Source organism: Mixophyes fleayi, chromosome 8 (genome assembly GCF_038048845.1).
Source record: "Mixophyes fleayi isolate aMixFle1 chromosome 8, aMixFle1.hap1, whole genome shotgun sequence".
NCBI classification, from domain to species: domain Eukaryota; kingdom Metazoa; phylum Chordata; class Amphibia; order Anura; family Limnodynastidae; genus Mixophyes; species Mixophyes fleayi.
This window is the reverse complement of record NC_134409.1, coordinates 25940540-25953771: the sequence shown is the minus strand read 5'-3', so window position 1 is coordinate 25953771 and position 13232 is coordinate 25940540. Positions and strand designations below refer to the sequence as shown.

The 13232-nt window shown below is 39.7% G+C and overlaps 1 protein-coding gene across 2 annotated transcripts in view; it reads left to right on the top strand.

Moving 5' to 3' along the window:
- Nucleotides 1-11533: 11533 nt before the first annotated feature.
- Nucleotides 11534-13232, top strand: part of COP1 (COP1 E3 ubiquitin ligase) — a 74904-nt gene continuing 73205 nt past the window's right edge. Inside the window, exon 1 of one of the 2 annotated variants that reach the window (XM_075182180.1) lies at nucleotides 11534-11985. In XM_075182180.1, the coding sequence (XP_075038281.1) occupies nucleotides 11705-11985 (281 nt within the window). In that variant the 5' untranslated portion in view covers nucleotides 11534-11704. The remainder of the gene's footprint in view (nucleotides 11986-13232) is intronic. The other variant, XM_075182182.1, reaches the window with a different exon arrangement.

Here is a 13232-nt window from a genome sequence, read left to right as displayed (position 1 = left end):
GGGAAGGTGTGCCTAACTAGCATGGGGGGAAGATGTGACTAACTAGCATGGGGGAAGGTGTGCTTAACTAGCATTAGGTGCAGGTGTGCCTAACTGACATAGGGGGAAGGTGTGCCTAATTGGCATGGGGGAAGGTGTGCCTAACTGGCATGATGAAGGCGTGCCTAACTAGCATGGGAAAAGGTGTGCTTAACTAGCATTAGGTGAAGGTGTGCCTAACTGGCATGATGAAGGCGTGCCTAACTAGCATGGGAGAAGGTGTGTCTAACTAGCATGGGGGGAAGGTGTGCCTAACTGGCATGGGGGGAAGGTGTGCCTAACTGGCATGGGGGGAAGGTGTGCCCAACTAGCAATGGTTAAACATGAGCCTAACTAGCATGGGGTTGTGCAAACTTGATTCTGGTTTCATGGACAGCAAATTAGTTCAAAACTGTTTTGTTCTGCTTTGCATTACATCATGGGAGGGTCGGCAAATTTTAGCCCGGGGGTAAGACTCGACTCGGCAGCCTATTAGGAACATTTTAAAGGAAAAAACATGCAGGTGGCCCAGTAGGTAGACTTTCCCTACCACACAGCCTAGGGCCCATTTTTATCAATAGACAGTTAACCTATTAGTAGGTTTTTGGACACAGAACAACCAGAGGAAACCCAGACAAACATGGACAGATTCCACACAGATTTTCATATTTGATAGTAGGGGGTGCAATATACCATATATAATCTCTTATATAACTGAAAACATCTATCATCGACTTTTATATTGAAATAAATCAAACAGTGGAACACAATTTACCTGGAAGATACTGTGAATCCTTGAGCCAGAAAACTCTTGCCATCTTTCAGCTAATTTCAATTATTACACACATTATGAAACTCACCAACTCAGTGTGCTGGCGGCAATGAACTGTCCATGCAGGACTGGCTTTACTGTGGCAACAGCATAGTTCTGTCCAGATTTTACAGATTCTGCTACAAATACAGAACTTGTTCAAATGATGGCTGACCGTACATCACGTTTAACTGCAAGCAATCACTTTTCATCGCTGTCACTGTCACGTTATAGCAAGAGGTGAAAAGATAAACTCAACATAATGAAATCCATTCTTTACAAGATACACTAGAGACCAGGGCTGCCAAGAGGAATTCAGGGCCCGGGTACAACAAATTCATGCCCCCCCCCCCCCCCCCTCATAGTAGAGTAAGCCCCAAAAAAAATTTGCGACGCCCAGTGGCGGCGCAAAGAATTTCGGGGGTGTGGTTACACATTCAGGGGCGTAGCAATGCGCCGTTGGGGCGTGGCTAGCCTAACGGCGGTGCAAAAAATTTCGGGGGTGTGGTCATACATTTGGGGGCATGGCAATGCGCCGTTGGGGCGTAGCTAGCACATCAAAATCACTAGGTCCTGAATTCACCAGAGCGTCACATATGTCCAAACACTCCTGACTTTTAAGACATCTAGCACCACAGTGTAGTATACAAAGAATGCAGTGTGTACACAAAGAGTTCAGTCTTTGCCTGCACCTTACATTAGGCACAACACTCACCAAAAATTGCCATTGTCCCTACTAGAATCACAACATTTCACATACTGTGCTGCTCTCTCCTACCTGTTCTTCTCACTTTCACCACCTGTGACTGCTGCTTTCTTTAGTTGCGGCTTGTCCGGATCCTGGAATATTGAAGGACCTATTTGGAAGAAAAAAAATGGCTACATTTAGAAAATTACAGCCAGTCCCGGCGATAAATCAATAGCACCCACGATTAATAATTAAGCCTTCCTCCAGCCCCAACATTAAAATAATAGTATTCACATTTAATAAATAAACCTATTCCCTTCCTGCAAACAGCAATACCTATTTCCCGCAATCATTATTACTGCCATTAAATAACTCAGTCACATTTAATAAATAGACCTCATTCTCCCTAAACTAACCCCCATATTCAAAAGCCCCCAAACCACCCCATCTTAAATTAATAGTCCCCACTATTAAATTGCCTCACCATAACCCTACAAACAAAATAGCGCCCATTAAATAGTGCTTCTCTCCCCCTTTTTTTTAAATTAGTGCTTCTCTCCGCTTTTTTTTTTAATTAGTGCTTCTCTCCCTTTTTATTTTAATTAGTGTTTCTCTCCCCTTTTTTTTAGTGTTTCTCTCCCCTTTTTTTTAATTAGTGTTTCTCTCCCCTTTTTATTTTAATTAGTGTTTCTCTCCCCTTTTTATTTTAATTAGTGTTTCTCTCCCCTTTTTTTTAGTGTTTCTCTCCCCTTTTTTTTTAGTGTCTCTCTTCCTTTTTTTAATTAGTGCTTCTCTCCCCTTTTTATTATAATTAGTGTTTCTCTCCCCTTTTTATTTTAATTAGTGTTTCTCTCCCCTTTTTATTTTAGTGTTTCTCTCCCCTTTTTATTTTAATTAGTGTTTCTCTCCCCTTTTTTTTAGTGTTTCTCTCCCCTTTTTTTTTAGTGTCTCTCTTCCTTTTTTTAATTAGTGTTTCTCTCCCCTTTTTATTTTAATTAGTGTTTCTCTCCTTTTTATTTTAATTAGTGCTTCTCTCCCCTTTTTATTTTAATTAGTGTTTCTCTCCCCCTTTTTTTTTTTTACTCTCTGCCTCTCGCCCCTGTTTTTTTTACTCCCTCTTCTTTATAGCACTATCCCTTTCTGTTTCCCTCCCCTTGCCTCTCCGCTTCTTTACTTACCTTCTTTCTTTTCTTCTCTTTTCTTCTCTTTCTTTCTTCTGGTCTTGTCTGGCGCTCCTCACTGACTGACGGGCGTGACTTGATGACGTCACGCCCGGCAGTCAGTGTGAAAGGAGAAGAGAGGAAGGAGGGACGCAGCGCCGATCACGTGAGTAGGAATCCTTTTTTTTTTTTTTCTTTCCAGCTCCCCCCACCAATGACGGACCCCCCTCCCCCTCGCGAAAAAATAAAAAAAAACATTTTTTAAAAAAAATCACCAAAGAGAAAAAAAATAATAAAAAAAATAAATTACAAATTAGCATGCGAGGGCCCGGCCCGGGCCCCCTGGCAAGCCTGGGTAAAATGTACCCCCCCCCCCTTCCTCTCGGCGGCCCTGCTAGAGACACACACAAAAAAAGTTCCACTATACACCCAGACAAATGATCATATACATACATAAATATATAATATTGCGTAAAGGGCTGATTTAAATTAGTGTGCACAAGTGGTTTCAATGGATACCATAGGGCTGTACAGAGTCAGCAAGACATATTGAGAAAATGTAGGTATACCATTAAATTAGGACGATAATGCCCTTCATACACCTTCATCTTCATATAATACTTATCTGTTCACCGACAAATAATGTCACACAACCCATAACAACAGCTGTTTTATATCACCCTGTCTGGCACACCCACCTGGAGGACCAGTATCATCATATTCCATAGATATAGAAGACAAGTTAACCCGTGCATGATACTCATGCATTCTAGTCAAATCAAGCTACTTAAGGTGTTAAAAAGGTTCTTGCCATGCATTTGGGCCATAGCCCAGGCCTCAACCACCAACCACTTCCCACTGTCACCCCCGGAAACCACCAACCACTCCCAACTGTCACTTCTCTTTCAAGAAATATATATATATATTTTTTTTAAATCTTTATAAACACTTTTAACAATTAACAAATTAAATTAACAAATTAAAAACATCTTAGTATACCAAATTTCAGCCCTTTATGAATTTCTTTTTCCACACACACTAAGAATTTAGTAGGTCAGTGTATAACTCCGCCCAGCAGGTGGCGCTGCAGCTTGGTTTTATTTTTTCCACACACACACACACATAGACAAACAGACTAACACACGCCACTAGACATTTATATTATTGCTTATTGCTTGATTATTGTTGGAGACTAAGGGGTATATTTACTAAACTGCTGGTTTGAAAAAGTGGAGATGTTGCCTATAGCAACCAATCATATTTGAGCTGTCCTTTTGTAGAATGTACGAAATAAATGATAACTAGAATCTGATTGGTTGCTATAGGTAACATTTCCACTATTTCAAACCCAGTTTAGTAAATATAACCCTAAGATGACATATCTCTTCTGCATATCTCTATGGCCATTAGTGGTTAGCACTTCTGCCTCACAGCGCTGGGGTCATGAGTTCAATTCCCGACCATGGTCTTATCTGTGTGGAGTTTGTATGTTCTCCACGTGTTTGCATTGGTTTCCTCTGGGTGTTCCGGTTTCCTCCCACACTCCAAAAACATACTAGTAGGTTAATTGGCTGCTATCAAAATTGACCCTAGTCTCTCTCTCTCTCTATCTGTGTGTGTTGAGGAATTTAGACTGTAAGCTCCAATGGGGCAGGGACTGATGTGAATGAGTTCTATGTACAGCGCTGCGGAATCAGTGGCGCTGTACATAGAACTGGTGATGATGATGATGATGAGTCTTGGGTTGTGCTCTTATCTTTTGCTGGATCACTCTTATACCCTGTCTCTCTCAATCCTCACCAAACTCCATTCACACATAACAGGCTTGGGTTTGTCTACTTCTTTCCATTGTTAGCTCATGTCCCCCCCAAGACAAATTTCTAATCATAAACTGTTCAACACTCCACTCCACAACCATCTGTGTATGTGGTGATTTGCTACACATAAAACCACAATACTGTATGACACTTTTGTTTTATTGGTAACACCATCTGCCAATCAAGCAGGAATATTCTTCCAAACTGCTTATTTCCCATCATTGCTTGCTTTGAACCCCCCCATGGGTCTCCTCTGCAACATACAAACTGTACACACATGCACTTAAAAGTATATACTGCCAACTACAATTACTTTCAAGTATTTAAATTTTTATATCAAGCTGATAAAGCATTTTTATTGATATGAGGTATTTTATTGGTCCCATACTATCTTCCTCTCAACAGCAGAAAGTTCTAGGCTATCAGTAGCTGTGTTGAGAGTTGTAGAGTTATTTGTTTACTGTATTGTATTGTCTTGTTGTTTGCCCTCTGTATGGTGCTGTTGAAACCTCTTCCCAGCTAAGGACACAAATCCAGAAGAATCCAGAAAAGGGTAATACAATAATTATGTAATACACTGTACATCACTTCAATAAATCAGTAATAGTAACTTGTACAGTGACAAGATTATTGAAGACTAACTAGATAGTCTTTAACAATGATATTTGTAATATTTTAAAATCGTAAATATGCTGAACAGTTTCCCTCTATAGCCTCCGATAAATAGTCTCTGTTGATTGTATTCCAGACAATAAATTTTGCTAATCTGAAACGAACAGTGAGTACCACTGCTATTAAATGTCCTAAGACGTAGATCAGTATTATGTAGAAATTCTTTTATAGAATATATCAGTCTATTATCGCAACATGTGTTACACAAAAGCAACATTAACTGCAATGTAATGATTGGAGACAGCTTTTTACACTGCTTTAGAGGTGGCAATAATAAAGCCTTGGTAATATAATTAACAATAATAAGTAAGTGGATTTCTATTATAAAATATGAATGATTCCACAATAAAAAAAGAGCAAGCAACAATATATATGTGTACTTGCTGTAGGAGGAAGTGCAACAAACAAAATAAAAATGTATCAATATTAAATACAATGCATGAAAAACCCCCACTAAATGCATGCAAACACCAGAGGTGCATTCATACCACCACAGGATTTAACTGCAACTGTATTTTGTAGTATCAGATGATTACTTAAACTTGCATTTAAATGTTAAAACATGCCCTTGACCTAATTGATTTTAGCCATATTGACCACTCTCAAATAGTCATGTGGTTTCACATCATGTGACTCACTTACATAGTTGCTCAGTTCAAAAGAAAAACACCTATCACAATAAAGCTTTCATTTACATTCCCTGCTGATGCTGTGTGGTCCCAATGTGCATCTAAGTGCATAATCTATATATAAAATATTTCATTCAATAATAAACTTACCTTAAACTTGCCACATCTAGAAGAACAACGCCTACTGGTAGAGGCTTGTCTTGCTTCAATGCACAGCTATAGTCATACTTGCCTACTCTCCCGGAATTTCGGGGAGAGTAGACAGGAACCATGATGAGGTCATGCTCCTGTCTGGGAGCCACATTTCAAAGTTCAAAGAGCCACGGGTTGGCTCCTGCTGATCTAGGATGGTCTAGAAAATTATAGCTAGAATCCGATTGGTTGCTATGGGCAACACCACCTCTTCTCCTTTTTTAGAAGTTTTGATAAACCTACCTCTAAATGTTACATTTTCATACTTCAAAAGATAGACCCAAAGCCCCCTCATTGTTATGAATTGTTCAAGATGTGAATGACAGTCCAAGCATTTAAAGACAGCAAAAAGGATAAGTATAAATTAATTTCATTTGCACAAAATCAAATATGCTGCGTGTTTACATTTCCCCTTGTTGTATATGACCCCCCAATGTAAGTTTATAAGGTATATAAAGCCTGTCCTTAAAATAGTTACTGCACAATAAGTTTGCATTAGAAAAATGGGAGGAATTTACTACATATTTTGGTTCCATTTTTTCTGTTTAAACATCTGAAATCCTCCCTACAAAAATAGCCTATGGGTACGATATTTGGATTTCAGACCATGTGCTGCTATAATACGAAAGTTGCTCTCCCATACTGCATAATATGAACTGCTGTACTCTCAGATGTTATTTTATGTAATGTTAAGTACTGTGCCTTAATATGTTTGTAGATGAAATAACATAGGTTTCTAGGTAGCAAGCTGCAAATTTAGCACTATGATTTATAATACAGTAAGTAAACCTACTGTTGGACATGACTATATTGCATATCATGAATATTATCCATATCAAAGCATGTATATTAGTAAGCTAAATTTTACATATGGAAAACTGTTTTTTTTCTATTTAATGAAATCTGCCTAGCCTGCTATCTGTGCAATTCTTATTCTGCAGGTAGCAAGACTTATTCGCAGTCTCCCAGTGAACAAATGCTCTGTGCAGATTGGTGGATTCTCACACAGATAAATGACCAATGATGTCACAGCACACATAAGTAGCATGTCTGCTTTGCTTTACCATTTCTGCTTTTTATCTTATATCAGCACACTTTCATCCAATGGCAAAGGTATGTGGAATAAGTGTTTAGTTGTCAAAGACGAAATACAGGGACACTTTTATATGTTGCTTTTAAACCGCAGCACTGGAGTTAGTATAGGTCTGAACAGTGCTTTTATCTTTGTGCTTCATAAAACATAGGAAACACCTTCATTATTTTGAAGATATTGTTCCTCTAAAAAACTTCCTCAGAACTCATCACTATATACCCACTAGGATGCATGCATTCCATGGTCTAAAAATATGTTTAAACAAAATTGAAAGCATATGTTTAAACAAAATAAAACACTTTGGCTGAATGTTGTAGCGTCCTACTGTGGTTTCTCTCAAAACAAAATTGTATGGCAATATTAACTGAAGTTGTATCATAAACATATAATGTTCAATAAACAAATGTGCAGACTCTAATGTAAAAGAGCAGGAACAAAGCTAATAGGTTTCATAAGGGATGTTCTTACTAGGTGGTCATAACACTCTATTCAGTTAGATTCCAGTGAGAATGGCTGGCTGCTGGGCTAGCTTTTCCACTTTCACTGTCTTCCGTCTTTATTTCAACAATGTGTTTGGCTGACTCACATTTTACCTGCTTCTTATTTTCTACAGAAAATCAGGGTCTTTAAACCAAATTCTGCAATGAATATAATGTAATTGTGGATTGGTCCACACTTGTAGCTGTCCCCAAAACATGGGTGGCTGAGATACCAGAGGTACATCTACCTAGCTACCGTCAGCTACACTTCCTCCAAACTTCACCAGTTTTGGCCTGAGTTTGTTGCAGCAAAACAAATCTGATTCTCAGGGGTGAAACTACAGCCATAGCGGACCATGCGGCCTCTATGATGCCCGCCAGTGAGGGTGTGCCCATCGATGCCCATCCATCTGCTCCAGAGGTTCCTACTCTGCTGTTCTGAGCCTGCTCTTGGCTATGTGGTTAGCACTTCTGCCTTACAGCACTGGGGTCATGAGTTCAATTCCCGACCATGGCCTTATCTGTGTGGAGTTTGTATATTCTCCCCGTGTTTGCGTGGGTTTCCTCCGGGTGCTCCGGTTTCCTCCCACACTCCAAAAATATACTAGTAGGTTAATTGGCTGCTATTAAATTGCCCTTAGTCTCTCTGTCTGTGTGTGTATGTATGTTAAGGAATTTAGACTGTAAGCCCTAATGGGGCAGGGACTGATGTGAGTTCTTTGTACAGCGCTGCGGAATCAGTGGCGCTATATAAATAAATGGTGATGATGATGATGTTCTGGGTTTGGAGCATTCACATCGGAGCCCCGTTTGGCCGTTTCACTGTGATAATTCTTAAGCGTTAGACAAATTATAAACTATAAATTAATAACGGAAATCCCAAACGGGTCTCCACTGAGCATTACCAGCCCCCATGTTTTACTCCTGCTAATTCCCTATAAAATCTGATAGAAATCAATCAAATCATTATCGGACAAGCTGGTAATTGCGGTTGGAACATGACTACTATGAGCCTGTGTGTGATCCGAGTTGATGAAAAAATATAATGCTTTATGCACAAAACTCCCAAACTTTAAGGAAGGAAACTAGTGCACCCTTTAAAGCGAGCACACACATGGACTGCTGGTACAGTATGTTAATAAAGTATAATAGAGGTGAAAATGATAAGTAGATTATCAACGATTATAGGTCTATCAGTAATTGAAGGGGGCTTCTTTATATGCCCACTAATGGATTGGTGGGTAATTTAAAGCTAATGCACAATTAATTTAATTCCATAACGTCCTAATTGCCAGCAGCACCTCGATGATTCTCTAATTAGTTATTTATACTAAAGCACTCCTTTTCATTAGCCTTAATTGGTAGTTTAGTCCACTAACCATGGCTTGATTAAGGTGTAGATTAAAAATGGTTACAGTGTATCCTAAGACACACTATAATTATTTACTTTACAGGCAGTTTATGTGTTTGTGAACATACGGTTTATAATTTTCCTTCCAATCATAACCAATGCCCTTGGCTATTGTGGGATAAATATTGCAGTTTCCCTTACTTTTATTTATTGTTTACTGTTAAGTACTTGTGTTGAATTGTTTTATATTGTGGGTTTGAGTGATCACACTTTGCTCTATTACATTTGGTGCATTTTCATATCTGAAGATGGGTACCCTGACCTGAAACATGTTCTTATGAATGTCCAGGATTCAAGCCTCAAAGCCTGCAGTCTCTACAAGTACCTCTTTATTACTCTATTCAGCTTGTTTGGGGTCATCTTCCAGAGACCTGACTGCTCTGCTCGTATAGCAAACAGCTGGATCTTGCTTAATTTAGTTACCTATGTGTTTGACCAAACTGGATACTAATCGAGTTGCTCTGCACTTAGGCTGAGCTACAGGATTGGTCTTTGTGTGGTCAACTTTAAGTTCTTTTGACACCATCTACTAATTTCGAATGCTTTTTTCATCCATGGGTGGCATTCGGTACCGCGTAGGTAAACAGCCTGTGTCATAATAGCTATGTCTGATCACTTTCTGTGACTACAATATTATGTTACCCTAATCTTTTCCCTGTATTGTTCTGAATCTCAGTCTTGACCTTATTGCTAAGTCCTAACTCAAGAGTATATTATATCTACTGTGTGTTCATGTAGTGACTTGATGACCAATGGCTACTGGTCAACATCAAAGTTCATATCCAGCAAAAAAAAATAGGTAACACATATGCCGATTAGTTTTGTAAAAAAAATTATCTCAACTTACAATGTTATGAACCTATTTTTCTATTTATCTATACATAAATCCACACCATAAAGTAGAAACTTATTGTGTGAAAGGGGAGTGAAACAAATTATTTTACTTACTATATAAAAATTAGTTAGTCAGTTCATGGAAACATGCATTTGTAAAGAAACATATGTTTTCCATTCCATTATTTTAAGGCCTAATGTTTTTGATGAAATGATTCCTGTAAGTTGCATTCTGAAATCCTCGAGGGTAATGGCTGGAGGTTGGCCTGTGCAGACTTCCAGGTTAACCAGGGAGTTGGTAAAGCAGGAGGCAAACCCACATCCCTCTCCGATCAAAACACCCAACAAACAAAACAAAACAAAAGAGTCTTACAAGTTTATGTTAGAACCTAGATGGTTTAGGTTGTAGCAAAAGATGGAGCAAAGATAGAAAAATAGAGAGAAAGATGGGAGATTAAACTCAGAAGCTGGAAAAGAAGCAATGAAAATGAAAAGACAGAAATAGCACATATACTATACAGTGTTGGCTAACCTGTGACACTCCAGGTGTTGTGAAACTACAAATCCCAGCATGCTTTGCCAATACATAGCAGCTTTTTCCTGGAAGCGTATGCTGGGACTTGTAGTTTCACAACACCTGGAGTGTCACAGGTTAGCCAACACTGACATATACAGTTCTACCAGATAAGTAGATCGGAGTGCTCTGCTAAAGTAAATACAAAATGAGCTCTGCCCAGAGACCAGTTGCAGTATACTGATCAACTCATACTTGCCTACATCCAGTAGGCGACGTCCGGGAGAGGGGCGTGACTAATGGACGGGAGGGGTCGGGGCGCCTCGAATCGCATAATTTTGGCCTCGTCCCGTGTAAAATGGCGTTTTGTCCCGGGGGGTCAAAATGTTGCGATTCTCGGTGAATCGCGTCATTTTGAACAAGGGAATCGGGATGCGGGAGAAATGCCAGCTCTTGCGGGAGCCCAGGAAACTGACCCGAATTTCGGAAGTCTCCCGGACTTTCCGGGAGAGTTGGCAAGTATGGATCAACTATGTGTGCTTACCTGACAGATAAAAAAAAACTATGTGCATATTTCATTTGTACCAGGTTTAACAAGTTTCAGTGGTGGTGCTATACTAAGGCGAAGGTTATTCTCAGGCAGTAAGTAAGTAGAGAATAAAAAAAAAATCCAAAATATTTTTTGCTCCATTAGTAGTGACGCAAGTATGTGATTTCTATTTTTACTTAATATAAATATGGTACCATGTATGGTTTCACCCCGTTTGGTCCACTGTCTGTATTCTTCATGGAGCTTCGGACTTCGGAAACCTTGTGGCACCCTATATATTTTTGTATATAGATATATATAGATATATATATATATATATATATATATATATATATATATATATATATATATATATATATATATACACACACAATATCTTAAAAACTATATTTTGCTGTTGAAAGCTTTATATATTGTGAAGTATCTCATGGTCTGGAAGCTTTCAGCTATTCCTAAAAAGCAGGTCCAGCTACAGCTGTGGAAGTAAAGGTCCCAGCATTCCTGGCAAAGCATGATGGGACTTGTATTTCCAGGACAGTAGAAGAGCCACTGTTGTTCATCTGAGCCTCGTATACCAGTAATTTTGCAATGGTATGTTCGCGCTTCGCCATACTTACTAGTTTGTCCCTAGTTTGCCGCCCTAGTTCCAGTAGTCTCGCACAAGGTGGGCGTGGCTGCCGTCTGGCGCCCCGTCACTGGCTGGACGCTTCCGGTGTCGGGTTAGAACTGTGTCTCTTGTTGACACTTTATTGTTCCCAGTTGGTGAACAGAAAAAAAAAATGCGTTGTGTCTGAACCGAGGGGATAGCTCGTAGGACGCAGCAACAAGCGGGGATCATGTCCTCGGGCCGGCAGTCTCAGCAACTACCCGGACCGGGAGGTGGGACGGGCCCATCCTCCTCCACCTCATCCTCCGCCCCGTCTAGTTCCTCTTCGGCCGGGCCCCTGCGACCTGGACTCGTATGTGCCCCCAGTATCCCCAGGCTGGCGGTGGCAAGCAACGGCTCGGCGCTCACTGGAAGGCCTGTGAGCTCCGGGCCAAGGAAGAGGCCTTTACCCACCCCACTGTGTAACGGGCTCATCAACTCCTATGAGGATAAGAGCAACGACTTTGTGTGGTGAGAATCCCCAGGCTGATCTCACTGACGAGCCCTTATCCTGCGGTACACTTGTGCAAACCCTGTCTCGATACCTTTGTGAACTACAAGTCCCAGCATGCCCTGCCAGGTATAGAGGCTGTATGGCATGCTGGGACTTGTAGTTTACATTAAGTGCTGGTGTCCCACAGTCTTTAATGATTCTGCTTCAAACAAAATTCTGAGTATTTATAGATCTTCTCTTCACGTCATAACAAAAGTAAAACTCAAGATGGGCTGGTGATGGTTTAACATTCTATCCTGGTTATCTAATATTAGGCTTCCAGTGTTTTGTTTATTTTTGTTTGGCCACTTGTGATACCAACATGTCTGTGTGCTAACCCATCATCCACCTGTTGCTCCTGGTACCTGCGTTATTTCGCTATGTGTTTGCAAACATGAAATAAAGATAACATCTATATATTCACTTATTAATAGTGTATACAGTACTTGGTGAATTAACGTTACCCCTCAGTCTACTTTCAGAATGTATGTAATAAAACATTGTTTTATGGTTTGCTTACGTCCCAATATGCTGAATCGGAGGCAGCAGTAGAGGCAGTACATGAAAAGTTAACTTTTAAAGTCAATTTGAGAAAAGTATGTAGTTCTTTCACGAGTCTTCATTTGCATTCTTGTGATTGTCTGGTAGCGTGAAGCTATGTTGGGAGGCGAAAGCTAGGTAAATTAGTAATTGTCAAGTTCATAGTCCTGAAATTATTCAAATGCCATGACCATCAAGAAATATTTATATTTTTCTTGATGTCTGTGCAATTAGAATAATTTAGAACATATTATTCCTCTCAAAGGATGCAAAAAGATGGAGAGCTCACTGTTCCTTTGTGTGCGCACCTAGTTTCCACATCTTTCTCATTCCTTGCTGTCTGAATAAGAATTTTGCTGCTTGTGAATAATGGAATCCTTCCATGGCTATTCCTCCCCACATTCCAGAGTTTGATCCACTGCAAGAATCTCACTGATTCTTGCAGGCAAGACCTAACAGCAAGAATACTTTGATAGCGGGGATCTCCTAAAAGTGAATATATAGTGGAAACCAGAAGCCATGTGGAGACAGATGGGTTTAGAATATGAATTTGGAAGAAGATAGCGAGTTAAAAAATCTAAAAAGTATAGTGGACTATAGTTTTCATTTGCCAGTGGTGGATTTTTAAAAACAATATAACAAATTAGGATGCTACGTAAGCTTAAAAATATTGCTAGTCAATCTG